The sequence below is a fragment of the Pelophylax lessonae genome (genome assembly GCF_965119305.1).
Source record: "Pelophylax lessonae genome assembly, chromosome: 8".
In the NCBI taxonomy this organism is placed as follows: Eukaryota; Metazoa; Chordata; class Amphibia; order Anura; family Ranidae; genus Pelophylax; species Pelophylax lessonae.
In genome coordinates, this window is record NC_138775.1 from 44,081,025 (window position 1) to 44,108,782 (window position 27,758).

The following is a 27,758-nucleotide window of genomic DNA, read 5'->3' on the forward strand; positions in this document are numbered from 1 at the left end:
TCAAGGAGGCATAGAAGTGGGATAGTTAAGCTGAGAACGGCGTCATCGCCACTGGCCATGTTGGTGGAGTACTCAAAACAGCGCAACAAGGCACACAGGTCTCGCATGGAGGCCCAGTTATTGGTGGTGAAGTGGTGCTGTTCCGCAGAGCGACTCACGCGTGCGTGCTGCAGCTGAAACTCCACTATGGCCTGCTGCTGCTCGCACAGTCTTTGCAGCATGTGCAAGGTGGAGTTCCACCTTGTGGGCACGTCATCCTGCCTTTAGGGGTACAAACAATAGTAATTGGGGCCTAGTGTGGTTGTTTACATGTGATATACATACACTTTTTTTTGGATCATATTTTCTATTCCGCTATTTAATCAAAACCTTTGGGTATAAACAATTAAATTGCGTGATAGTCTGTGTCGGTACGTGTGAGATACACCTTTCCAATTTTTGGGGCGCATCTCATACTGCCGAGGATTTGAGGGTGCTTCAGTCTGCCTCCTGCCTGTTCCGAACTCCTCCTACTCCTCATCCTGCCTTTAGGGTACAAAAAATTGTAATCGGGGCCTAGTTGGTGTTTGTACGTGTGAGATACACCGTTTTGTAAAATTTGTCCTATTCCGCTATTCAATATACACCCTCTTTGAGTGTAAACAAATTAAATTGCGGGATAGTCTGTACCGGTACATGTGAGATACACCTTTTTAAATTTGTTTGGCGCATCTCCTTCTACCGCCGAGGATTGCAGGGCGATTCAGTTTGCCTCCTGTTCCCAACTCCTCCTACTCCTCTTCCTCATCCTGCCTTTAGGGTACAAAAAATTGTAATCGGGGCCTAGTTGGTGTTTGTACGTGTGAGATACACCGTTTTGTAAAATTTGTCCTATTCCGCTATTCAATATACACCCTGTTTGAGTGTAAAACATTAAATTGCGGGATAGTCTGTACCGGTACATGTGAGATACACCTTTTTAAATTGGTTTGGCGCATCCCCTGAAAGCCTTGGAAATGTTACCTCCTCATCCTCCTCCTCCTCCTCCTCATCCTGTGCCACATCCTCTTCCATCATCGCCCGAATTGTTTTTTCAAGGAGGCATAGAAGTGGGATAGTTAAGCTGAGAACGGCGTCATCGCCACTGGCCATGTTGGTGGAGTACTCAAAACAGCGCAACAAGGCACACAGGTCTCGCATGGAGGCCCAGTTATTGGTGGTGAAGTAGTGCTGTTCCGCAGAGCGACTCACGCGTGCGTGCTGCAGCAGGATGAGGAGTAGGAGGAGTATGGAACAGGCAGCACCCTCAAATCTTCAGAAGTATGAGATGAACCCCAAAAACTTGGAAAGGTGGATCTCTCCCACACGTACCAACACAGACTATCCCCCAATTTAACTGATCCCCAAAGGTTTTTGATTAAATAGCGGAATAGAAAATATGATCCAAAAAAGTGTATGTATCTCACACGTACACAACCACACTAGGCCCCAATTACTATTGTTTGTACCCCTAAAGGCAGGATGAGGAGTAGGAGGAGTATGGAACAGGCAGCACCCTCAAATCTTCAGAAGTATGAGATGAACCCCAAAAACTTGGAAAGGTGGATCTCACACGTACCAACACAGACTATCCCCCAATTTAACTGATCCCCAAAGGTTTTTGATTAAATAGCGGAATAGAAAATATGATCCAAAAAAGTGTATGTATCTCACACGTACACAACCACACTAGGCCCCAATTACTATTGTTTGTACCCCTAAAAGGATGGATGAGGAGTAGGGGGAGTATGGAACAGGCAGCACCCTCAAACCTTCAGAAGTATGAGCTGAACCCCAAACACTTGGAAAGGTGGATCTCTCCCACACGTACCAACGCAGACTATCCCCCAATTTAACTGATCCCCAAAGGTTTTTGATTAAATAGCGGAATAGAAAATATGATCCAAAAAAGTGTATGTATCTCACACGTACACAACCACACTAGGCCCCAATTACTATTGTTTGTACCCCTAAAGGCAGGATGAGGAGTAGGAGGAGTATGGAACAGGCAGCACCCTCAAATCTTCAGAAGTATGAGATGAACCCCAAAAACTTGGAAAGGTGGATCTCTCCCACACGTACCAACACAGACTATCCCCCAATTTAACTGATCCCCAAAGGTTTTTGATTAAATAGCGGAATAGAAAATATGATCCAAAAAAGTGTATGTATCTCACACGTACACAACCACACTAGGCCCCAATTACTATTGTTTGTACCCCTAAAGGCAGGATGAGGAAGAGGAGGAGTATGGAACAGGCAGCACCCTCAAATCTTCAGAAGTATGAGATGAACCCCAAAAACTTGGAAAGGTGGATCTCACACGTACCAACACAGACTATCCCCCAATTTAACTGATCCCCAAAGGTTTTTGATTAAATAGCGGAATAGAAAATATGATCCAAAAAAGTGTATGTATCTCACACGTACACAACCACACTAGGCCCCAATTACTATTGTTTGTACCCCTAAAAGGATGGATGAGGAGTAGGGGGAGTATGGAACAGGCAGCACCCTCAAATCTTCAGAAGTATGAGCTGAACCCCAAACACTTGGAAAGGTGGATCTCTCCCACACGTACCAACACAGACTATCCCCCAATTTAACTGATCCCCAAAGGTTTTTGATTAAATAGCGGAATAGAAAATATGATCCAAAAAAGTGTATGTATCTCACACGTACACAACCACACTAGGCCCCAATTACTATTGTTTGTACCCCTAAAGGCAGGATGAGGAGTAGGAGGAGTATGGAACAGGCAGCACCCTCAAATCTTCAGAAGTATGAGATGAACCCCAAAAACTTGGAAAGGTGGATCTCACACGTACCGACACAGACTATCACGCAATTTAATTGATCCCCAAAGGTTTTAATTGAATAGCGGAATAGAAAATATGATCAAAAAGAAAGTGTATGTATCTCACACGTACACCACCACACTAGGCCCCAATTACTATTGTTTGTACCCCTAAAAGGATGGTTGAGGAGTAGGAGGAGGAGTATGGAACAGGCAGCACCCTCAAATCTTCAGAAGTATGAGATTGTGTTCACTGTACCCCACAAAGATTGTGTTCACTGCACCCCACAAAGATTGTGTTCACTGTACCCCACAAAGATTGTGTTCACTGCACCCTAAAAGGATTTTGTTCACTGCACCCCAAAAAGGATGTTGTTCACTGCACCCCAAAAAGGATTTTGTTCACTGCACCCCAAAAAGGATGTTGTTCACTGCACCCTAAAAAGGATTTTGTTCACTGCACCCCAAAAAGATTGTGTTCACTGCACCCCACAAAGATTGTGTTCACTGCACCCCACAAAGGATTTTGTTCACTGCACCCCAAAAAGATTGTGTTCACTGCACCCCAAAAAGGATTTTGTTCACTGCACCCCAAAAAGGATTTTGTTCACTGCACCCCACAAAGATTGTGTTCACTGCACCCTAAAAGGATTTTGTTCACTGCACCCCAAAAAGATTGTGTTCACTGCACCCCACAAAAATTCTGTTCACTGTACCCCACAAAGATTGTGTTCACTGCACCCTAAAAGGATTTTGTTCACTGCACCCCAAAAAGGATGTTGTTCACTGCACCCCAAAAAGGATTTTGTTCACTGCACCCCAAAAAGATTGTGTTCACTGCACCCCACAAAGATTGTGTTCACTGCACCCCACAAAGGATTTTGTTCACTGCACCCCAAAAAGATTGTGTTCACTGCACCCCAAAAAGGATTTTGTTCACTGCACCCCAAAAAGATTGTGTTCACTGCACCCCACAAAGATTGTGTTCACTGCACGCCACAAAGGATTTTGTTCACTGCACCCCAAAAAGATTGTGTTCACTGCACCCCAAAAAGGATGTTGTTCACTGCACTCCAAAAAGGATTTTGTTCACTGCACCCCAAAAAGATTGTGTTCACTGCACCCCAAAAAGGATGTTGTTCACTGCACCCCAAAAAGGATTTTGTTCACTGCACCCAAAAAAGATTGTGTTCACTGCACCCCAAAAAGATTGTGTTCACTGCACCCCAAAAAGGATGTTGTTCACTGCACCCCACCAAGATTGTGTTCACTGCACCCCAAAAAGATTGTGTTCACTGCACCCCACAAAGATTGTGTTCACTGCACCCCACAAAGGATTTTGTTCACTGCACCCCAAAAAGATTGTGTTCACTGCACCCCAAAAAGGATGTTGTTCACTGCACCCCAAAAAGGATGTTGTTCACTGCACCCCAAAAAGGATGTTGTTCACTGCACCCCACAAAGATTGTGTTCACTGCACCCCACAAAGGATTTTGTTCACTGCACCCCAAAAAGATTGTGTTCACTGCACCCCAAAAAGGATGTTGTTCACTGCACCCCAAAAAGGATTTTGTTCACTGCACCCCAAAAAGATTGTGTTCACTGCACCCTAAAAGGATGTTGTTCACTGCACCCCACAAAGATTGTGTTCACTGCACCCTAAAAGGATGTTGTTCACTGCACCCCAAAAAGATTGTGTTCACTGTACCCCACAAAGATTTTGTTCACTGCACCCCAAAAGGATTGTGTTCACTGCACCCCAAAAAGATTGTGTTCACTGCACCCTAAAAGGATGTTGTTCACTGCACCCCACAAAGATTGTGTTCACTGCACCCCAAAAAGATTGTGTTCACTGCAGCCCACACACAGAAAAATGGATGTGGATCACTGACACCTGCCTATCTCCTATCCCACACCACACAGCAATATCGATTGTAGTTTGTAGAACACAGTTTCCCTAAAATTCAGCAGCAGCAGCCTCTCCCTAACAGGATTGAGAAGAGATTGTAGATCGGGACTAAGTGCAGACCCCACACAGCAATATCGATTGTAGTTTGTAGAACACTCTGACCCTAAAATTCAGCAGCAGCCTCTCCCTAACAGGATTGAGAAGAGATCGTAGATCAGGATTGAGTGCAGACCCCACCCCCCACACAGCAATATCGATTGTAGTTTGTAGAACACACTGACCCTATAATTCAGCAGACTCTATCCCTAAAATGCCTACAACTCGCCCTGCCTAAACACTCCGACCTGTCCCTCAATTCTATCCGGACACAAATGTTTTTTTCCTGCCTGTCTTTCCCTAATCAGCAGCCAGCACGTATGTGTGCTCTGTCCCTGATCTAAGCAGCAGAATGACGCCGCTGCGGCTGCCTGGAACTTATAAAGACTTGGTCACATGCTTCAGACGGCCAATCACAGCTACTGAGACATTTGCAGGCATGGCTGGGATGGCTTAAGGCACACCAGTTAAACGATTGTTGATTGGCTGTTTAAAGCCCGCCATGAAAAGAGCGCCAAAACATGCAAAACCCGGAAATAAAACGACCGAACACAGATTTTTACCCGAACATACAGTAAAGTGTCCATGTTCGGGTACAAAAAATCCAATTATTCGGTACGAACACGAATAATACAGTTCGTGTTCGCTCAACACTATTAGAGAGGCTTGTAGCAGAAAGTAAAAAAATTGTTTTTCTTCATTTATATATCACAAAGAATAAAAGCTAATGTGATCAAATGCCACCAAAATAAAGCTCTATTTGTGTAAACAAGATTATATACATTTTATTTGGGTACAGTGTTGCATGACCGCGCAATTGTCAGTTAAAGTAGCAAAGTGCTAAATAGCAAATAAATTGCCTGGTCATGAAGGGGGTAAAATCTTCGAGAGCTAAAGTGCTCAAAGAAAAATTGTTCTGGTCTGTTCTGTAATGCACTGGAGTAATGGAAGGGGAACCTGGGGAAGTATGCCCTTTTTCTGCAGGAATAAAAAACAAACTAAAAACAAAACAAAAAAATCTTCCTTAACCACTTCTGGACCGGAAGGTTTTACCCCCTTAATGACCAGGCAATTTTTTTTTGCGGTTGGGCACTGCGTTATTTTAACTGACAATTGCGCGGTCGTGCAATGCTGTACCCAAATAAATTTGATGTCCTTTTTTTCTCACAAACAGAGCTTTCTTTTGGTGGTGTTTGATCACCTCTGCGATTTTTATTTTTTGCGCTATAAACAAAAAAAGAGCGACAATTCTGAAAAAAAGCACAATATTTTTTACTTTTTGCTATATAACATTTCCAATAAAAAAAATTTAAAAATCAAAATTTTTTCACAATGTTAGGCCAATATGTATTCTGCTACATATTTTTGGTAAAAAAAAATTTCAATAAGTGTATATTGATTGGTTTGCGCAAAAGTTATCACGTCTACAAACTAGGGGAAAGATTTATGTCATTTTTATTTATTTTTATTTTTTTGTTACTTGTTACTAGTAATGGCGGCGGATCAGTGATTTTTAGCGGGACTGCGACATTCAGATCAGACACCTAACTAAAATTTGTGACACTTTTGGGGGGGGGGGGTTTGGTTCCAGTGACATTACTACAGTAATCAGTGCTAAAAATATGCACTGCTACTGTACTAATAACACTGGCAGGGAAGGGGTTAACACCAGGGGCAATCAAAGTGTTAAATGTGTCCCTAAGGGGTGCTTTCCAACTGTGTGGGGGATGGGCCTGCTACATGAACATAGAGACCTGTGTTCCTGAATAGAAGGAACACAGGATCCCTATGTCCATCACTGAAGGAAAAGCGGCCTGCCATGATTACAACTGTAGACCGACGTTCTGTCTCCACGGGGAGCGATCGTTGGTGCCCGGCGAACATCGCAGCTCGCTGATTGGCTCCCCTGTGGCCAATCGGAGCGTGCGCCCTCATTAGCGGTCGCGGGATGCGAAGTACAGGTATGTCGTTTTGCAGGACAGAGCCGAACTGCCGTAGTAAAACTACTGGGGCTGGTCAGCAAGTGGTAAAGCAAGCTCCTAGCATATACAGTATAAAGGGAAGGCACATGTTCTATACACTTGAATGCCAAGCCATTATAAAAGGGCAAAGCTCTGGCACTTATGGGTAGGGTCAGAGCTTGCCTGTTCCTTCCAGCCCCACCATATGTTCCTATTGGCCCATTACTATGATGAGGTTCCTCACTGGCCTGAAGAAATGTGTGTAAGGTGGGAGGAAAAAAGCAATCTTCAGCATTAGCATAGGCCATAGGGTGACCAGATGTCCCCAGTTTCCAGGGACAGTCCCCGGACTGAGGACAATGTCCCTGTACCAAGTCTGTCCCCCGTTTTGTCCCCTGCAGGGGGGGGGGGGCACCAAACGGGTGCTTGGGAGTGCTTAAGCACCCCCCAAAAATTCTTTAAGCACCCTCATAGCTCCACCAAAATTCAGATGCCACTACTTGCATATGTCACCATTTTTTTTTGTACCTGCACATCCACTATTGATGCCAGAAGGCTGGGTACTATTTTTCCTGTGGAAGGATATAGCTGCTCTGGCCGACTAAGCCAACAATCTTTAGTTAGATCGGCAGCCTGATTTTAGAGGTGGATTGATATACAGCCTCTCTGCTGCTTCCTCAGCAAATGAGAAAGCATTGTACCCGCCCCCTTCCTCAGCCCGCCTGATTTGACTTCTAAGCTAGGCTGTATCAGGGGGAGGTGCTGGCAGAATGATAGGAGGGGGACAGGAGAGGAGTGGAGAGAACACAGCCTGCTATGGAGGATGGATTATAAGAGGCAGACAGATCATTTCTCAGTCTCTGCAGTGAGCCTGTGAGTCTAAAGAAACAGCTTCTGCCAGCAATGAGAGAGCAGAGGCGGTTTTCACAGGGTGTGCTATAGAAAATTAGAAGAGCAGCACAGAACAGGATGTCTGAGTGTTCTATCCCTCCCTCCATCCATCCACCCCTCCCTCCAACCAACCATCTCTTGTTGCATCCATCTAACCATCCCTACCTCCATCCAAACATCCATGCATCCCTCCATCCTGGCCATCAGGCCAGGGCTCTTGCACACAAGTGGCTGAACCCATTCAGTGTAATTGCAGCCCAGGTGCAGTGTACAGCCCATCACGGACATGAATAGTTGTGTGCCGATGTATTATTCTATACAGTGATTATAAACACGATTACAGCACTGTCAGGGGTGGATGTACAGGGGTCGCAGGAGTTGCCATTGCGACCCGGCCCCATGCTGCAGGGGGCCCGTGCTGGCCCTCTGTATGCCTGGATAGGAGGAGCGGCAAGGGAGGCTGAGACCGAGCTCCCCAATCCTCAGCTGAACTGGAAATCAGCACTGTGGGAGCTGCTCACGCTGTTTACAGATAGTGAAAGCTTAGTGTGGGCTCTCTGCCTCCTCCTACAGTGCAATATCCAGCAGGAAGTTAAGGTACAGTACTGACATTTTTTTAAAAGGCTATCTGTATGTATGTGCATTTATATATGTGTGTGTGCGCATGTGTGTGCATGTATGTGTGTGTGTGTGTGCGTGCGTGCGCATGAATGTGTGTGTGTGCGTTCATGTGCATGTATGTATGTATGTGTGTGTGCCTGTGTGTGCATGTACTTGTGTGTGTGTGTGTGCGCATGTATGTGTCCCTTTATATATCTGTGTGTGCATGTATGTGTGTATTTATATATGTGTATGTATTATGTGTGTGTGTGTGCTTATATATGTGTTTGTATATATATGCGCGTACATGTGTGTTTACATGCGTGGGTATGTATGCACATTACTTTTAATCCTGTGTACAATCGGATCTGATTTTTTTTTACATCTTGTTCATAGTACCAGCAAGAAAATGTTGTTTCTCTGAAAAGCGATCCGTGCTCAGATCGCTTTTCAGAGGCATTTGACAGGCGGTAAAGAGGTATGTTGCCTCCTCACCACCTGTTTTAACCCCCTAATTGCATCATCACTATGCTGCAACTGCATGCAATGCACACAGTTGAGGGGTGGTTGTAGTGCAGCCCCATTTACCTGGGGATATACTTCCAGCCAAAACCACAGCATGTGTACACCCCCAGCTGCTTCCTTTGCAGCTACAGGGGAAACAGTTGGGGGTGGTAAAAACATAGCTAAAGTATGTGGTTTTACCACCCTTCAACCTCACGTATGAACAAGCCCTTGGTTCACATCTCTGCAGCTGTGTGCTGTGTATAAGGCAGACATTTAATTTCAGTGGACTGCCCCACATAAACACAGGGAAAAAAAATCTCTTATCTTGGTTTTTTATGTTTTTTTTTCTTTTTTATTGCACTGCACTGAAAATGTACCATGCTTGCCAATGCGTAGGGGTACCATTAAGAATGAATGACACCCCTGCATGTTTGTCTGTCTGTCAGGAACACGCACAATTTCACATACATGCTGTGACATGGAGTAATGTGGACCAAGTCTTAGACTGGGGGGCCTTTCAGACTGAAAATACTTTCAAGGGCGCCCTGACTACAAAAAGATGGAGAAACACCGGCAGAGAGGAACCCATCTCTCCATTTTCCTCCTGCAGCCGCTGAATGCCTGTGGGAGCGAGGGAGAGGAGGAGAAGCGAGGGGGAATAAAGAGATTGGTTCCTTTATATGCAGCTGCCCCACCACTCCTCCTATGCAGCTTCTTTCTGCTGCCTCTCTGTGTGCTCTGAAGCCCCCTGTGCTTTTTCCTGCCCCCCCCCCCTCGTCCCTACAGCTCTGCAAGATTCCCCCCTCACCTCTCCCACCGGCTGCTGCGGGGGATCTGTCAGGATAGAGCCTTTTCTGAATGGTAAGTCAGTGATCCGTACCGATTACTGACTTTGTCTATTTATAACTGAAACATAGTAAACTGTGAATACTATGCTTCAGTTTGTGACTGAAGGGGAAGCACTATACAGAGCTATTCCTGTCCATTCATTCTGTGCTGCTGAGGCTGCAGAGAAGGAGATGGAGGGCTGTGTCCTCTATCTCCTTTCTATGTATAAAAGGTGGAACATCAGAGGTCTGTTTAGACCCCTGATATTTTACAAAAGCCCCCCCACCAGAACTCCTAAAAAAAATTCTAAAAAAATTTTGAAAAAAAATAATATTGTAAAAAACAAAAACAAAAGAAAAAACAAAAACACAACAAAATGGTAGAAAAATAAAATAAAAATAACAATCTACCGACACCAGTGGCAGAACGTCCACACAAACGTCGTACTTGCAACCAGCCCTGGTGTTCCACCACCGGGCTAGAAGGGAAGGGCCCCATCCGGGGGGACAGGGAGGACCTTCATGGTCTCTTGCATCGGGGCCCTGAAGGTTCTAGGTATGCCACTGAGCAGGGTACAACTATCCATGTGAGTGACGGGCTGTACATTGCACCTGGGCTGCAATTACACTGAATGGGCACAGCCACCTGTGTGCAAGAGCCCTGAATCTCAATAAAAGTAATGCAAACTTTCTCTCTGTACTATCTCTCTCTTCTCATGGTCGTGTAAATTATATCCCATATTGAGTTTGGTGGTCAGTACCATCACAAAATGCAATCAGTTAATTCGCAACTCCGCACTCTGTGTAGTGCATTCCTGAATGCCACACACGCGCTCCTGAACCCTAAACTCTGCACATTGCGCGCCCCCTAAACTCTGCACATTATGCACCCCTAAACATCACGAACCCCGGAACTCTGCACTTTGTACATAGCCATCTCTGTGCTTCTTTGGTAAGAATAAAATACAAAATATGCATTGAAAAGTTTTTTCCTCTATCTTATCTTCTTAACATTTGCTAGTCATATCCCCAAAAATTCTAAGAAGTATCTTTTTTTAATGTCATGGATGAGATGTGAGAAATAACATATATATCATACAATCATTCCATAAACACATATAAAATATAGACTGCATATATAATTTGAGGGAAATATGCTTAGAAAATTGTTTATTTGCTAATAAAAAAAACATCTAAATATATATATATATATATATATATATATATTTATTTATTAAAATGTCCCCGGATTTCATGTTAAAAATCTGGTCACCTTACATTAGCAGCAAATGTCAAAGCTTTGCCGGATCAGAAAGGCCAGTAGAAGAGTGAATTAAAGCAGCTGCAGGTGCTTGCAGCACTAGTGATGGAACGACTACAAGTCACATTTATAAAATGTCAACTGAGCAAATAAAGGAAAATAGAGGCCAATTTATATTGGAAAGCGAATATTGCGATCCGCTATGTGTTCTATGTTATACTCCACTAAGTTACAGCCCATTCGTAAAATGCAGGCCACGGTGTGGGTGCATGGAACCCCAGAGTCCGCCTTGATTATGGTACCTGGAAGAAATTTAGTCATGTGACTGACAGGTCTTCTATTCCAATTTAATTGTGCCACTTTGGATTCCTAAAGCCAATGTAAATCACACTGGTGTGCTTTTTAAAGGTGCAGTAGTTTTTTTTTTTTAATCACTACTATGATTTTGGACCAGCCATCCTGATGTTTTTTTTTTAAATGGACCCCATAGTGCCTTTGAATCCGAAGATGTAAATTGTTACCTGGGAGTGGAGAGTGGTCCTTCAGACTCCGGATGGGAACAATGAAAGGATGCATGCCATAATTCTTTCCATTGCTATGTAGTTGAGCCTGGACAAGAGCGTGATTGCTGGTCTTTCCTACTGTGCAAGCCATAGAACATATAATACCATTACATAACGTAACAAATTTCTTATCATTTGTTTAAATATAACATAACAGTATAGTTGAACATAGATTCAGAACACTTTATTATTCCCAAAGGCAAATTAGCAGCACTAGCTCTGGATTGTACTTTTATATGTCATCCTTGTTACACAGGTGACCACAGCGCTTGTAGCAATCCTAAACAATGAATAGATATATGACTCTCCTATATTCCCTTTGAGGATCTAATTATTAAAGTGGAACTAAACCCTTTACAGCCAAGGAAGCTGCCATATTAGCCTATGTTTGATCTGCAGTTGCCATGGTGCTGCATATGATCAGTTATGACACCAGCCATTTGATGGCTTAACAGTAGAGATGAGCTCAGGCTCAACAGGAAGTCCAACAGGAAGTCCAACAGGAAGTCCACACCGCACTCCACTAATCATAAGCAGTGAACATTTCCCGATCTGTGCAGCTGTGGATCAGGAAATATGTGCCTGTGATTAGCGGAGCGCAGTGTCGGCTTCCTGGCGGGATCGGGCACGTACGAACTTGAACACGCCCGAGCTCATCCCTGCTTGACAGTTTGAGAACACTTTAAGCACACTAGTAACTGTAAGGGCTCATTTGCGTGGGGAAAAAAAATCATGCGTTTAGATGCATACAGCGTATAGCTTTGTGAAATTAGTGATCTACCGATAACGCTTTTTTAATGCCGATACTTTTTTTTTCTCTAAAGGTACTCCTTATGGAGGGATCTGGGGGTCTTTACTTGCGGCAGGGATACCGGCTTTCAGGAGGACACATCTTCATGCTACACCGGGTCTTCTCTTAGGCGGCGGCAGTGGAGGTAGGATGCCCGGGTCTCCCGGTGGGACGAGAGACCCGGGTGAGCCGTGGAAGGCGGCGGGAAGGGAGGGGGCGTCCCCTCCCGCTCCTTGTAATGACAGCGGAGCGGGTTCTCAGCCGCATCGGTTGTCATTACAAGTCAGCCCATTCGGTACCGGGGTGATGCCTCTAGCTGCAGGCATCACCCCAGGACATGCACTTTCCTAAATATTGGCAATATCGGTAACCTCAGGGGCCGATTCCAATATATCGGGGAAAGTGCATGTCGGCCCCCGATATATTGGTGTTGCCGATAATCGGTCGATCTCTAATCTAAATGCAACACTATAGTAATCATTGAGCCCATAGCCTCAGCTGCATCTACAGGCTCATTCACATGGGCAGGAAAAAAAGCTCTGCATTTGCATGCCGCAGATGCAGCACTATAATTATCAATGAACCCATAAACACAGCTACATTTGAAAAAGTGCACAGTGTAAAAAGTGCACAGTGTTTACCACACAATAAGGAGGACAGCGCTGCAGATTTTATGCACATACAAGCATAAAGATATTTAGGGACTCATTCACATGGGCAGAAAAAAATGCTGCATTTAGATGGACATTTCCTGCATGAAGGAAAGCTCCTGTGTACAAAACCTGAATTATTCACGTTTATGTGCATTTATATGATTGTTTGCGTGCACAGGACGAAAATCCGAAAATCTATGCACGTACAGTGCATCTGGAAAGTATTCATCATGCTTTACTTTTTTTCCACATTTTGTTATGTTACAGCCTTATTCCAAAATGGATTAAATTCAATATTTTCCTCAAAATTCTACAAACTATACTCCATTATGACAACGTTAAAGAAGTTTGTTTGAAATGTTAGCAAATGTATTTTAAAAAAAAAATCCCATGTACAGAAGTATTCACTGCCTTTGCTCAATACTTTGGTGAAGCACCTTTGGCACCAATTACAGCCTCAAGTCTTTTTGAATATGATGCTACAAGCTTGGCACACCTGTTTTTGGGCAGTTTCTCCCATTCTTCTTTGCAGGATCTCTCAAACTCCATCAGGTTGGATGGGGAGTGTCGGTGCACAGCCATTTTGAGATCTCTCCAGAGATGTTCAATCAGGTTCAAGTCTAGGCTCTGGGTGGGCCATTTAACCACTTTACGACCGCTCACATTGCTGCTACTGAACCCCCAAAATCATGTCCTGTACCCAGTGCCGGTACAAGGTCATCCAGCGCCCAGGGCGAACATTTCAAATTGCGCCCCCCCCCCCGGCCACGCATGACTAATCATCATCTTACCTATACCTGTTAGCCACATATAGTGCAGAATTCAGGATTGGATAAATTACAAAGTTCAAGGGTTGGAAGCAAAAAAAAAAATGTGAGTGCAGGCGTCAGGAACGGGGTTATTTTTAAAATAATAAATTGGGACCTGCTTCTAGAGGAAAGTGCAGTGTGTGGCAAAAATTGGATGCGGCTTTCACTGTGCTGACTATTGGGTGTGGCAAGAGATGCAAGGGCTCAGTAGCAAATGACGCAGAGTTCAGACTTTTATGATTGTGGAAGGGGGGCATTCAGAAGGTCCAAAGGTTTTTAGGGTGGGGAGGGTTCACTTTAAAGTTTTTTTACTGTTTGTTCCGAATATCTACAATACTTTAGGGTGCATGAACTGGGGAGTGGTTCACTTAAAGAAATAATTACCTGAAAACCAAAAATGTAATATATTGCAGCTTACCAATCATTAAATGTGGTGGCTGCATTCGGTTTCTTTTCTTAGGCTTTTTTTCCACTGTTTTTCGTCTGGTGCTCTGGCCAGTAGCACACCTGCTTTATTAGAGCGCTCCCACTCTGGATGAAGAAGCACAGGTAGCACAGCAGACAGCAGTGCTGTCAGTCTGGGGGGAGGGGAGTGTTAGATGAACTCGCAGATTTAGATACACTAACAAATTGAAGCCAAACTCCAGCTCCCACTTTATAATCATTTACTGTAACATTTGTTTTTCTTTTAGTAAAAAGGTTTTACTTAAATATATGCTGACCTTTGTAAGCACCCCTGCCAGTGGTAAATGGTTTGTCACATCTCTGTAACTGCAAGTGAGCTTGTTCTTTTGAAAAACAGACTTGCTGGCTGGATCACCAGATAAAAACAAACGGAAGAAAGAAAGCCTAAAAAAGGAAAACAAATTCAGCCTTCACAACTAAGAATTGGTAACCTGCAATATAATGTTTACTAGTGGGTTTAATGCCACTTTAATGTCTTCTTTACACTGGTGACCCTGTTGCTGGTGACAGGTTTGCTAGTGAGAGCAGAGAACATCATCACCTGACATTGCCACCATGCTGACAAACTGTGGAATGTCCTTTGTCAGTCTGGCTGATGAGGGATTGATGCTGTAGGATCGGGTCAGTAGTTTTCCTGTCCTCTCCTGTTGCTGGCTAGTTGACACCGATAACCAGGATCACAATTGAGACAAAATATACTTTGAATTTGGTTTGCTAGGAGTTTAGTAATCCTGACAGTTTGATCTGTTACTACATTCCTTCTAGTTTCTAGACCAATTCACAACATACATCACTAGCCTATGGAAAACCGGAGCCACCACTCCGCACTTCAGCACACCTCTGCTTTCTGCTCACCTGTTTGAAGTGAATCTGGGAAAGAGAATGAGGAGGTCACACAGGGAGCTCTGATTCCCAACAAGGACTCTATGGCATTTGCAGCTTGCTGAAATGTTTTTCTACAGCTAAACTCCCAAGATTTCTCCCCAGCACTGCCCCAGTCTGTACATGAAGAGCTCTGTGCTTCAGGACAACTCCTCTATCTCTGCTGAGATCCTGAGGCTATCAGAGCAATTCTGCACATTTCCTGTGCCTGCACTGAGCTGTAATGTAGAGGCAGGGGATAAATGAAGCAGGACACACACAGGAGGGAGATCAGGAGAACTGTCACTGCCATGTGCATGAAGAGCACAGAGGAAAGAAACTTACATAGCAACCAATTCTCACTGTGCTCCATCACCACTATATCCATCTTTGCTGCCTGCAGCTACAAGTGTCAGTCACAGAATGGAATGGAGTTATTTTACACTTTGTGGAATACTGAAACATCTCAGTATATTCCCACCATATGAATCCATTTTACTTTCACTTTCACATTTGGCAAAGTACAGGACAAGTTTACAGCACAGCCAGGTACAGTTTGGAAGGCAGAATAGATCTGGACTCACAGGTGCAGAAGACATCCATCCATCCATCCATCCTGGCTGTCACATCTTCATTCTGCCATTTGCTGAGCTCTGATGTCTTCAGTGCTGGGCGAGTGGGCGGGAGTAATGATCGGGGCTGCAGTGTAGTGTCCTCTTCTTGCTCCGCCCCCCTGCAGAGAAGCTCTGCCTGTTACAGCCCCGATCTGGCCACACTGAGGAACTAAAGCCCGGGAGAAAGCTCCCTTCTCCCTTCTGTAAAGGCATGTGAGTCCCCCCTGTACAGAGGAGGCAGCCAGTGGGTGAGGGCGCATCTTTAGCCCCGTTTTTGGACTGGCAGTTGCTGCATTCAGAGGAGTGAAAGCCATTGTGTGAGTCTTCTAACTGGCAACCCAGCGCCCCTCCCATACTCCGCCCAGGGCACCCGCCCCTCCCGCCCCCCCCCTTGTACCGGCCCTGCCTGTACCTACTTGTGACCATACATCCTCACATATGTACATGTTCAGATATATTTTGATACACCCTGGTAGCATCACCCACTTATTGCCTTACACCTCACACTCATAACCCCATTGCTAGGGTATGACTGTCCCAGGTGCACCTTGGCACATTACCCTTATAAGTTCAAGTGTTTTCTCTTTTCTTTTTTTCTTTTTTTCCTCCCTTGTAATATGATATTCTGTGTTTCCCCACCGTTGTATTCATGTATATGCTTTTTATAGGGACTTATCATGGCTCCTGTCATGCCTCCAGGGAATTTCCCTGTTAAACCTAATGCAGAGGTTATGTTTGAAGCCACACTAGCACCCCGGCCCGCCTCTTTTCGGACCCACCCTCTCCGGACTTATGCTCCAATGAGCTACTTATCAACAGGGTTTATATTCCTTGTCCCTGATAAGCCACCCCCACCGCCTAATGAAGGAGCACGGATGCTCCGAAAGCTAGCAACGCCCATCTTTCCCTCACAGGAAGTGATGTCGGGCTGACAGGAAGTAGGAAGTGGAGCCCCACTGAGAGTCCTCCACCACCACAGCACCACCAGACAGGCTGCCAGACAACAGCCTCCACGCACCACCGACACCCCGCACCCCTCCTTTCTGCAACGGTATCCAGGACAAAAAGATGGATGATCCCATTCACCTACCGTACCGGCCTTTACTTACCTAAGAGTAAGTCACTACGTGTTTTTGTATTAATAAACCTTATGCTTCACTAAGCTGGCGCTGCTTTCTTTTTGTTTATTCTCCTTGTTGGCCTCCCAGACATGATAGGGGGGCTTATTACCCAAATTTAATAGAAACTGGGAAATGTGTGATTGGATGCACTTTATTGAATGAAAAGTGGTATTTGGTGCACTTTAAATTGAGGACTGCCACTGTCCGAAATGTAAAAACTATAAAAAAAAAAATCAAATAAAAGGGGAACACCAGTATCGCAGTCAGAAAAACTGCAGCTGACAACTTAAAAAAACTGAGGCAGGCAGGGGACAAAAAAAAGTGAGGTATATAGTACTAAATGTTATGTAATGCTGTGTTAAACACTGTTCTACACTCAGAGTCACAATAACACACAAACTCACTAGTAGCGAGCTGAGCCCTGCTCTAACTATCTCCACTCCAACAACGCACTGCAAAGGGGTTCCTGTGGGAAGGAACCTTTTATAGTATGGGGTGGGACTATGAGCAGTGGGCCATGATTGGGCATTGGATGAATGGCTTTGTCCAATCATGGCTCTAACAGTGCTCTTTGCTTTGGCTGGGAAAAGCCTTGCACCTGACCAGCCATGGTGCATTGCTTCATCCAATCAGGGCCCTAGAATGCTCTGTGCAGTGCATTGTGGGTGAACATCCCGCCAAGTGCTCCGCAAATTCGGGTATTCGCTGAACGGTCGAACAGGTGATGTTCGTGCCAAACTTGTGCTTGGCCCCAACTGTTTGCCCAACTATGAGAATTGTAACTTTTACTATTTAACCCTGGAAAATGCCAAATGTAATTGTGATGTGTACCACCTGTATCGCACCTTGGGAATCCTTATAGCAGAGTTCCACCCTGAAAACATTTTTTTACCTAAAAATACCTCCGGGACAGTCAGGACTAGTGAATTTAAGCAACGATAGCCTCTGAACTGTCCCCTGTTTCACTTACCTTTTAGAAGAAATACTTACCTTGCAAATGTCTTGTTCAGCGTTGCTATCTCAGGTGTGGGCAACTGAAGCCGGAGCCTCCTCTTCGGTGACGTTGGAGTCCCAGAATGCCCTGCACCGGCCCTGCTAGTCACTTCCGGTGTAGGCATGCCCAGAAGCTGTTCAGCAGGGAATGACGCGCCTTAACCGGAAGTGACGAGCAGGGCCGGTACAGGCGCATTGACTCAATGCAAGGAGGAAGTGATGCCGCGGGCCGCAGAGGGAGGAAGAGGAAGGAAGGCAAGTATATTTTCTTTAAAAACAAGGTAGGTGAAAAAAAAATATTTTTAATTATCCAATTCTTTTTCAGGATATTTTCTTCTAATGGAAACTGCAAAGTTCATTTTTTCTTTAAAGGCCATTTCACACTGATACATTTTTGATGCACATTTGGTTCTTAAAAATTGGAACCTCCACTTTTAAGCTTACCAGTGTGAAAGGACCGTTAATTGGTCAAAAGGTCATTCAATAAAGAAAAATAAAAACCGAGCCGGCAACCCATTTGTACTAATTTAATATTCAGCCTTTTGGTTCCCAACCAGCTGTTAAGACACTAATGCACCTCCTGTTTCTATAATGAGCCATTTCTAGAACTCATAAAGTCATTTAAATAGTATACTTACACTCTCCTGGCCACCATTTTGTTGCTGTAATGGTTGGAGTGTCAATGATAAATTCCTGGGTTGTAGGATCAAAGGTGGCAGTTGTTTCTAAACCTCGAAGATAAGTACCTGAAACAGATTAACAAACTACATGAATGAACTTCGATCTTTTGGCTTTTAACACACATTTCTGTGTTTATGCAACCTTATCTACAAAAAATGAACATGCTGTTTAGACCTTTATACTACTAACCTTAAAGCGAAAGTTAACTTGATAAAAAGAAATGTTTTTTTTAGCAAGGAACATACTTTCTACATTAGTAATAATCCCATAAAAAAAAGTGTGCTGTAAATTGCCTCCAACATTGTTCCAGTTTCTTCTTGCTGGAGGCTGCCATTCTGCTAAAGCCCAGAGCCCCTGAACAGCAGTAAATCATAAAGCGGAACTAAACCCATTAACCACAGTTAAAAAAAAAAAAAGTTACATTCCTGGAATGCCGGTGTTCCGTGAAAAAACCATACCCGTGAGAAAACCATACCCTCGTCACTTCCGGTGCACCTACGGAGGGTATGGACTTCTCACGCTAGTTACACTTGCGGCGGTTACATTAAAACAGCTCCTCTGCGACATGAATCATCTCCGCTCCTTCCCCTGTCACTTCCCTGCTCTCAGGTAATAAATATAAAAGCGGATCACGGAGCCGCGATCGCCGTCATTTACATCTCATACACCCGCCACCGCTTTTATATTTATTACGCGAGATCAGGCAAGTCACAGGGATAGGAGAGGAGATTATTGATGTTGCAGCCGAACTGTTTTAATGTTACCGCCGCAAGTATAACATTACACACAGTGCCGTGATAATTTCCTACCCTCCGAGCATGCGCACTTGTCAAATTCTTTGCTGTTCAATTACGTATCCGGGGCCCTGAGCATGCGCACTGCTGCGCTGCTCTGCTGTTTGAGACAGGAAGTGACGAGGGTATGGAAATCTAACGAGGTATGGAATTCTAACGTTACACCGGGATTGCCAACTGTCACATTTGCTTGTGTCCTCAACTAAACTGTCAAACGATCAAATGATTGGTGTCATAAACTGATCACATGTGCAGCACCATGGCAGTTGCAGATCAAACAGAGGCAGCCTTCTTGGCTGTAAAGGACAGGAGGATTTGATTCCACTTAAAGGCTGTCAGCAGATCGGCCTCTACAAAATTCGTCAAGGTCTAAAAATGGAGATCAACTGAGCATGTGCAGAGCAGGGGGAGACAGTATTACTGGATTTTTATCCACTTATTTTTAATGTTTTACATTGCTATACCTGCAAAAGGGGCCAGCCTGAAGTGAACTAGCAGGACTTAATTTTCTGACTAAAGTTCCACTTTAACAGCTGTCTTTTTTGTTTTTAAGTAGAACTAAACCCCTATACGTTTTTTTTTTTTAAACCCCTATACTTTTTAGCCAAGGAAGCTGCCATCTTTGTCTCTGTTTGATTTGCAACTGTCATGCTTCTACACGTGATCAGTTAGGACACCAGCCATATAATGGTTTGACAGTTGAGTAAAAGCAAATGTGACAGTTAGCATTCCTGGCATGCCGGAAATGTAACTGCTTTTTGAAACCATGAAGTCAAGGGGTTTAGTCCTGCTTTGGGGCAGAAAATCAAAAGGTTGAAAGATTGATTTATGAAACTGCTTTTAAAGTCACCACCTGCCAAGATCTCTGAACCTTCCTATTCAAGTCCACCTATCATGGCCATTACAAAGACATCATCAACCTCTTCTTCTTTCCCATTCCTTGGGCCAACTGTGCATTTGCTGGTTTACATCCTAAGATTTTAGAGCCATTTATTTAAAGAAATGATTTACAGGAATGGGAAATGATTCTTGTTTTTTTTGGATTGTGGTAGAAGTGATGGCATGCAAATACCTTCTATTTTGCAAACTGGATTTTCAGGAGGTTATCCACACCCACAAAATATTCACAAAAGTACACAGGCCTCGTAGTGCCTCTGTCCCCCTACCCCCACTGTAACGCCCCTTACCGCATATGCGGGCACAATAAAAGTTGCTTTTGAAATTTTTAATTTTCTTTTTTAAACCTTTATTATAACTTTATTCATGAAGGTTTTTTGTGTCGCAAACAAAAACAAAACACTTTGCAATGCTTTGTACCAGAATCATAAATTTAAATGTCATTATAGACTAGAATACTTTTATATACTTTTAGATATAGTAGCGCTTTTTTTAGTGAACACTGAAATATGGAAAAATGTGCCGTGCTGCAACCGTGACATCATCGCAGCCTGGCCATTTAAATGGCCAGAGAGTGCCAACCTGGAAGAAAGACTGGGTGAAGATGGAGGCGCCTGCAGCAGTGACAGTATGCCGCTGGAGAGCTCAGCATGACAGGCAAATTGGTAAGAATTTGCTTGTATTCGGTGCACATTATTGCATTAACCATTTGCGGGCCCATCTTTCTTTCCAATTTAAAGTAGAATTCCAGGCGTGGTATATTTTTACAAAGTTACATGGAGTCAGCTTGATGTCACCATCCCACCTTGTCCAATCAGAGAAGGTTTTGCATTTATTCAGGAAATGAAAAGCATTCTCTGAATGGGGCTTGTGCTGAGCGGCCAACCTCCTGTGCTCACAATGCATCAGGCCAGCCACTCAACACAGGAACTGGAAGTAGGTGGAGATCACTGGAGTAGCAGTGTTTACTTCATTGATTTCCAGCTTCCAGGGGCATCGGGCAGGTATGGTATGCAGCACCTTCCTAGGTAGGTGCTAGAGACTGCATCGTTTTTGGGTTTCCCTGCTTAACAGGGGGACTGTGAGGCACATTTAGGTACTCTCTGCCTAACAGGGAGCAATGATCCATTGATGGGGTCTGCTCAGTGTGATCAGATGCTGCTCATGTTGTCTGTCTGTTTCACACTGGTCCAATAGGAAGGGGCATATTGGACAGTGGAAGGAAACCTGACAAATGGTAGCATAGATGTAGATACCGCCCTGGCCATTGGCAGAGAAAAGTGCCCCAAGGCATGCTGGGTGACTGTATATATACCAAGAGATCATATGTGCACGGCGTCTTCGGCTGGAGAGTGGGGTCCTTGAGGAAATGGGGGGGGGGGGTTGTAGCCCCTCCTCTGTACAGGCTGCCATGAGGCCTCAGGTAGTCAACCTGAGGGCAAGAGTTGCAGAAGCTGCAACCCAGATGTCCTGTAGAGCTGACTGGGAGGGAGATACACCTAGAAGGATTTGTTCCTGGCTACTGTGAGTACAGACCTATGTCTAAAGGCCTGTTTCTGTGAGGGCCATCTCTTCAAGCTAGTAAAGTCAGTGGATGGGTGCCAGCTAAAGGGGATACTGGTTAGTGCCCAGAAGAATCAGAGTTCATTGAGTCTGCTGCCAGGGCAAGCAAAGGATTTATTCTTCTATACAAATGCAGTATGGTTCAGTTCAACCAAGTGGGGCCAAGTTAGAGTTGTCCTCATCTGTATATAGTTAAAAGATGGAGTATCCCACTAATTCCTTCTCCTATCCAAATTCTACCAATAAATAAAAATAAAAAATCCCCTGGACTGGTCATTGAATGTGCACCTGGCTGTTTGAAAATATCCAAGCAACTGGCTGAAGGATAGTCAGAGGGAGGCCCAGGGAAAATCTATACTCAGCGACCCCTACAGGGGCAGTACTACAGGTATATACTGTAACAAGTTACATGTAACTATGTAAAAATATACCAATTCCTTTAAACAGCGACAATGCTGTATTCTTACAGTCTGCAATGAGGATTACGGATTATGGGAACCCTCTTTTATGTACTGCACAACACATGTACATGTTGAGTGGAGGAGGTGTAATAGGGGTGCATCTAAATATTTCTTTAGGGAAAATCAGCTCTATGTATGGTGAGATTTAGATCTTACAAATGACTACAGTTGATAAAAGTGATAGAATTGTTGTGATAAAAATCACTAAATAGCATAATTCTATTGAATTATACGAGTTCTAGGGACAACATACCACATCCCAAATATATATTGAATACAGTCAAAAAAGGGGAAAAATAAATTGACCCCTACATAAAAGGAACAAGACTTTGTAGGATATGGGGTCGATGTGCAACGTACATATATAAAAAAAAAAAAATAATTATTTTACAAACATGGTATAAAAATCTCAGATTAAATATAAAATCATATATACAAAACAGCGTAGCGGCTTAATTTGTTATGTATTTCCAGTACATGTATTGACAGCTTCAATATTGACAAATAAAGGTCCAGCGCGTTTTGCAAAACACTTTCTCTGCTTCTTCAGGGAACTTTACTATATATCTAGATTGTCATAAAGCTTAGTAAGAAAAAAAAAATAATTATACATCAAAAATAGTAAAATAAATCAGAAAATTTTCTCCAATGAGAAAATATCTATGCTCACCAACTTCGCCACAGTATAGCCATTAAAGTAAAAATAAAAATCCCTAAATACGCAATCAATCTGCAGTAACATACCATGTCCCAGCTCCGTCTGAGCGTATGTTCCTAAGATTTGGCAGTTCTTGGCAAGTGGTAGCCATTTGGCTATTTGCTCATCTGTACCAAGTGCAGTGAGAGATCGTATAAAGACGTCATGGATGTAAAGTGAGTGCTCTCCGCTGAGTGTCCTGAAAGAAGAAAACCAGTGTGAGTAGCCAAGTTCCCAAGTTCTGGGAAAAGGATTTTGATAGGTTTGCAGTTATAGCAATCATTTGCAATGCTCTGACAATAAATGACAGCGTGACAACCACGAGTCACCAGCAAAGGAGAAGATTGAACAGGTTGGAAAATCATGTCTAATCACTATTATTTTTCTCTGATTAACCTTCGATTTAAAATTTATCCTAACTACTTGTTGAGGAAGCTATAGCCGAATGACGACTACAGCATGGCCTGCTAGTTCTGGGACGCCATCATATACGACGCCTGAGGACACTGCTGATCACAGATTGAGCTAAAGAGCCAATCAGCGGCTCTTCACCACATGATTAGCTGTGTCCAATCACAGCTGATCACGAATGTAAACAGAAGCCGGTTATTGGCACACCTTTCCTCATGCTGACTGAAGAAGAGAGCAGATAACCGACTTCTCTAAAAAGGGACATGTACACTGGTAAGGGCACTGATTATCATTATCCTGATTATCAGTGCAGTCCAAACAGTGCTGCCAATAAGTGCCCCCTCATCATTGTCACCTATCAGTGCCCATCAGTACCACCTATCAGTGCAGCATATCAGTGCCCCCTAAGTGAAGGAGAAATATTACCTGTTTGCACAATTTTATAACAAACTATGAAAAAGATTTTGTTTTTTTCAAAATTTTGTTTATTTAGTTTATTTAGCAAAAAAAAAAAAAAAAAAAAAAAACCCAGCGGTGATTAAATACCACCAAAAGAAAGCTCTATTTGTGTGAAAAAAAATACATAAAAATGTAGCTTGGGTACATCGTTGCATGAAAATTGGCCTGGGACAGGAAGGGGGTTAAAGTGCCCTGTAGGCAAGTGGTTAAAACAAAACACATATCAGCCAGCATGGTGTCTTTTTTCTTGCGTTTCTGATGCAGGAAAAAAAAAACGCACTAGACTGCATGTGGTGTGAACCGGCCCTTAAGAACGTTCGTTTAATTTTCTATCGGGTGCAAATCGACATTTGTTTAGACCAAAGTGATGAGAAAATCCTAATGAGCAAGACAGAAAAACTTTTTCGAGTAAAAGGAATTTCTAACAGTGCATGTGGAAAAGTCCATTCGTGACAAAATCGAATGTTAAAAACAGACAAATGTTTGAAGTACGACCTTCATCAAGTTATCAAATGCACTTTTGTAACACGTTTTTTTACAAACATTCATCCAAATAATTGGTAAAGGCCTTTAAAGCAGAACCAATGTAGAATTTCGGGTACCATGTTCTCAATTTTAAGGCTTAACATGTTTGGTATCTCTTTACTCAACACAACCCAATCTTTTATATTTTACCATATATAAATTATACTCTCCATCAACAAGGTCCTCTTTCACACTCACTTTGAGATCACTTTTCACAGAGACAGATGCAACCACCTTTACATTTTACCCTGTCTATCTGAAAAGAGCATAGCCAGGAATTTAATAGCCCAATTATGTGAAGAATAATGTCAAGATTCAGCAATACCAATTGCTGAATGGTACCAAATGTCAACAAAGTGGGTTTGTCAACAAACCCACTTTGTTGACATTTACCTATAGTTAAGCCTATATTAATACCTATAGGTGCTATAAATATCTCCTAAACATGCACCGTTAGGAGATATTTACAGTGCATGCAGCCAATGACGTCATCAGCACATGCGCTCTAAAGGAACGGCCACTCGTGCCGTTCCTTCAGAGCCCTGTGCCGTGAACAGCGGCTCCCGCGCACATGTGCGAGAGTGATGTAATCGCACCTCAGGCCAATCAGATGGCCGGAGAACGCGATTCAGGAAGCAGAACGGCCGAACATGTCGGCCGTCCTGTGGGCACTGCGGGGGCTTCGTTTTTAGGTAAGTATTTCATAATGAGCTAATATGCGATGCATACTAGCTCATTATGCCTTTGTCTTTACAGGTTTTTTTTTCAAATATTTTTTTCAGTAGGTTTACTTCCTCTTTAAATCATAGTTCTCTTCATGCATCAAAGCTTCCAACTCACCTGGTAGCCAAGATTTTAAGGGGTAAGGAAACTTTCATACACAAAGTTTCCTTACCCCTTTGCCCCCACCCCTCAATATCTATACTTAATTTATGTAGCCAAATTAAATAGGCACCCATATGTCTCCTGCCCCCCACAGAAATCTATGAGGGCAAACTGTCAACATCTGAAAAAATTGATTGCCAGGCCATCATGCTAAAGCGTTGCCTTCTATACTTTATTACTGACCTGAAACAAAGTATAAAGAAAAGGCATTATGCCACCTATTGGTTATTACGGTTTGCATGTCTTGGGTCAATGGAATTTTTCAAAATGTGTTGATGAGAGACACAGCCAGAGAACATCACATTTATGTGATTGACCCAAAAACATCTCAACACAGATTCAGTACTAGGCCTTCTTAATGTTTGAAGGAACAAATGGGCTTTTTTGCCCACAGCTATAACCCAAATCTTTTTAAATTCTCCTGCTCAGTTCTAACTTGTTGATTAGCGTCCTCTTAAAAAATGCTGTTCTACCCTCACATTTGCCATCCATGTGAAATCCTGTTCCTGCCCCAGGATGAAAATTAATAAATTAAAAAACACAGTGGCCCTTTCCATTGATCAGCCGCAGATTCTCATTATAAATGGATTAATGCTTCATCTAATGCCTGTCGGGTGAACGCCTATGCCTAAATTGTATTTTATGAAGAATTAGGAAAAATTCTCATATTCTAATACGGTAATTAATCGCCTTAAGGAGTTCTTTGTTAAGGAGTCAATGAAAAGAGAATGATTTGGGATGGAAGTGCATGCACACTGGAATTATGCTACTTTAAGCCTTCAGTGGTTTATTTACTAAAGACAATAGACTGTTCACTTTGAAAGGGAAGCTGTACTTTGCAAGACATTTCACCACAGAGCTTAGTGAATAAGGTAAAGCTCTCCTGCTTTGCATCATCCAATCATGTGCAAGCAAAAATTGTGTTTTTTTTTTTTTTTTTCTTGTACGTGATTGGGTATTTTTTGACAATTAAAACTTTACCACTACATCCACTAAGCTCTGGGGCAAATTCTTCTGCAAAGTGCAACCACCACGAACAGCCTATTTCCCTTTAGTAAATCAACCCCTCAGAATTTTCCTGTTAGGGAAGGACATATGGAAAACAGTTGGAACTGAATGGACTGCACCTTCAAACGCAGCAATATGGGGCAGTTTTCTTGCGGACTGATGATACAAAGTTGATATAAAGTCTTTGCCTTTGTTTTATTAATGTGTCATAAGCTTAACAATCATATCAATCTATCTATCTATATCCTACAGTCAGATTCTTTGTTCAGACCGATCAGAATCATTTCAGTTAAATCAGTTGGTTTTACAAAAAAAATTCAATGACATAGTATGTGTCTTTTTGATAATTTATAGATTCCATCAAATTGACAAAATCTATGAAGAATTGTTTGATCAGATTATTACTTGTATGGCCATCATTAGGCAGACAGAATCTCACCACAGGATTTGTGCTCATATTTTGATGCTGGTGGGAAAGGGTTTACTGTTAATGAACCCTAGCCTACTAATCAGCTACATCATTGTTGGACACGTTTTTTTCACTTGGTTGCTCCAAGGACCAGCGTAAAATGCTTCTGAGAACCCAAAAATCTATTTTTTTAAAGGACTCCCATGTTGAGGTTAAGGGCAACACATTGGAGGATAACTATATCAAAACTACAAATGTTAGGATTTTTCTGCGGTCATGTTCCCACTAGGCAAATTCATCCTCTGTGTTCTGATGACCATTGTCACAGAGACAGAAAATAATAAGAAATCCCAAATTTTTAGGTTTTTCACCAGAACAAAAGTGAGGAAAAAAAAAATCTTCCAATGGGGATACCTTTTCTGGTGACAACTGGCTCAGATGAATTCTAGAGATTTTTTCTTACTTGTGGTGGTGTCTACAGGACTGGAGGTGAAGGTAGATCTCCCCAACTGGAAAAAGCAAAAAATCTTAACCATTCTTTACTCTAAAAAAAAAAAAAAAAAGTTTCCATACTGTAAAAAAACTTCAGGGTTTGCCTGAGTGTATAAAAAGTTTAAAGCCAAAATTGAAACATCAAATTCCACATCTGTCAAAGATGCTTCACAAACCAATGTGTAGACTCAAGCCTAAAACCAGATTAGCTCTTAGTTACAGTCAGGTCCATAAATATTGGGACATTGACACAATTCTAATCTTTTTGGCTCTATACACCACCACAATGGATTTGAAATGAAACAAACAAGATGTGCTTTAACTGCAGACATTCAGCTTTAATTTGAGGGTATTTACATCAAAATCAGGCGAACGGTGTAGGAATTACAACAGTTTGTATATGTGCCTCCTACTTTTTAAGGGACCAAAAGTAATAGGACAGATTAACAATCATAAATCAAACTTTCACTTTTTAATACTTGGGTGCAAATCCTTTGCAGTCAATTACAGCCTGAAGTCTGGAACGCATAGACATCACCAGACGCTGGGTTTCATCCCTGGTGATGCTCTGCCAGGCCTCAACTGCAACTGTCTTCAGTCTTGCTTGTTCTTGGGGCATTTTCCCTTCAGTTTTGTCTTCAGCAAGTGAAATGCATGCTCAATCGGATTCAGGTCAGGTGATTGACTTGGCCATTGTATTACATTCCACTTTTTTCCCTTAAAAATTTCTTTGGTTGCTT

The 27,758-nt window shown here is 43.0% G+C and overlaps 1 protein-coding gene across 2 annotated transcripts in view; it reads right to left on the minus strand.

The window, feature by feature from the left end:
* The window catches only part of LOC309561236 (peroxisomal acyl-coenzyme A oxidase 2-like), a 74,292-nt gene that overhangs the window by 37,756 nt on the left and 8,778 nt on the right, over nt 1–27,758 (minus strand). For both annotated transcript variants that reach the window (XM_082265030.1, XM_082265029.1), the window contains 3 exons: nt 22,877–23,028; nt 18,375–18,482; nt 11,389–11,508 (listed from right to left, as the gene is read on the minus strand). In XM_082265030.1, coding sequence (XP_082121156.1) covers nt 11,389–11,508; nt 18,375–18,482; nt 22,877–23,028 — 380 coding nt within the window. The remainder of the gene's footprint in view (nt 1–11,388; nt 11,509–18,374; nt 18,483–22,876; nt 23,029–27,758) is intronic.